Source organism: Dipodomys ordii, unplaced genomic scaffold (assembly GCF_000151885.1).
Source record: "Dipodomys ordii isolate 6190 unplaced genomic scaffold, Dord_2.0 Scaffold15, whole genome shotgun sequence".
Taxonomy (NCBI): Eukaryota; Metazoa; Chordata; class Mammalia; order Rodentia; family Heteromyidae; genus Dipodomys; species Dipodomys ordii.
In genome coordinates, this window is record NW_012267231.1 from 15,810,204 (window position 1) to 15,810,641 (window position 438).

A 438-nucleotide genomic window follows, 5' to 3' on the forward strand; every position below is an offset into this window, starting at 1 on the left:
TGGGGAGATTCCTGCCAAATGGGAGGTGTTCCTCTTCCTGTCCACGCTCCTGCACCAGCTGGAGTTCAGCCTGACGCCCGGCGTGGAGCCCGACCTCACCCCCACCTATGGGCTCACCATGAAATATGCCCGCTGCCCGCATTTCCGGGCACATCCCCGCTCGGCCAAATAACAAGGCCCTGCGGTGCCAGGGAAAAGGGGGCACCTGTGGGGCTTGGGTTTGATTGCTTTCCACTTGTTGATTTTATGGAGATATAATGCTTTTTCCACAGGTCACATTGCCTGTAGGATATTCATAAAGTAGTGTAAGCATCTCCATGTACCCCCAGGACCCGCAGGTTCGTGTGCATGTCATGACTGTCCCCACTGATCTTGCCACCCCATGCCCTCCACCCCCAGCTACAAATTTACTTCCTGTCCCTACTGCCTTGGGTAAAG

The 438-nt window shown here is 55.5% G+C and overlaps 1 protein-coding gene across 1 annotated transcript in view; it reads left to right on the plus strand.

Annotated features, from left to right (window-relative positions):
* The window catches only part of LOC105982353 (cytochrome P450 1A2), a 12,202-nt gene extending 12,030 nt beyond the window's left edge, over positions 1-172 (plus strand). The window contains 1 exon segment of the mRNA XM_013011926.1: positions 26-172. Within this exon segment, the coding sequence (XP_012867380.1) occupies positions 26-172 (147 nt within the window).
* The last annotated feature ends 266 nt before the right edge of the window (positions 173-438 follow it).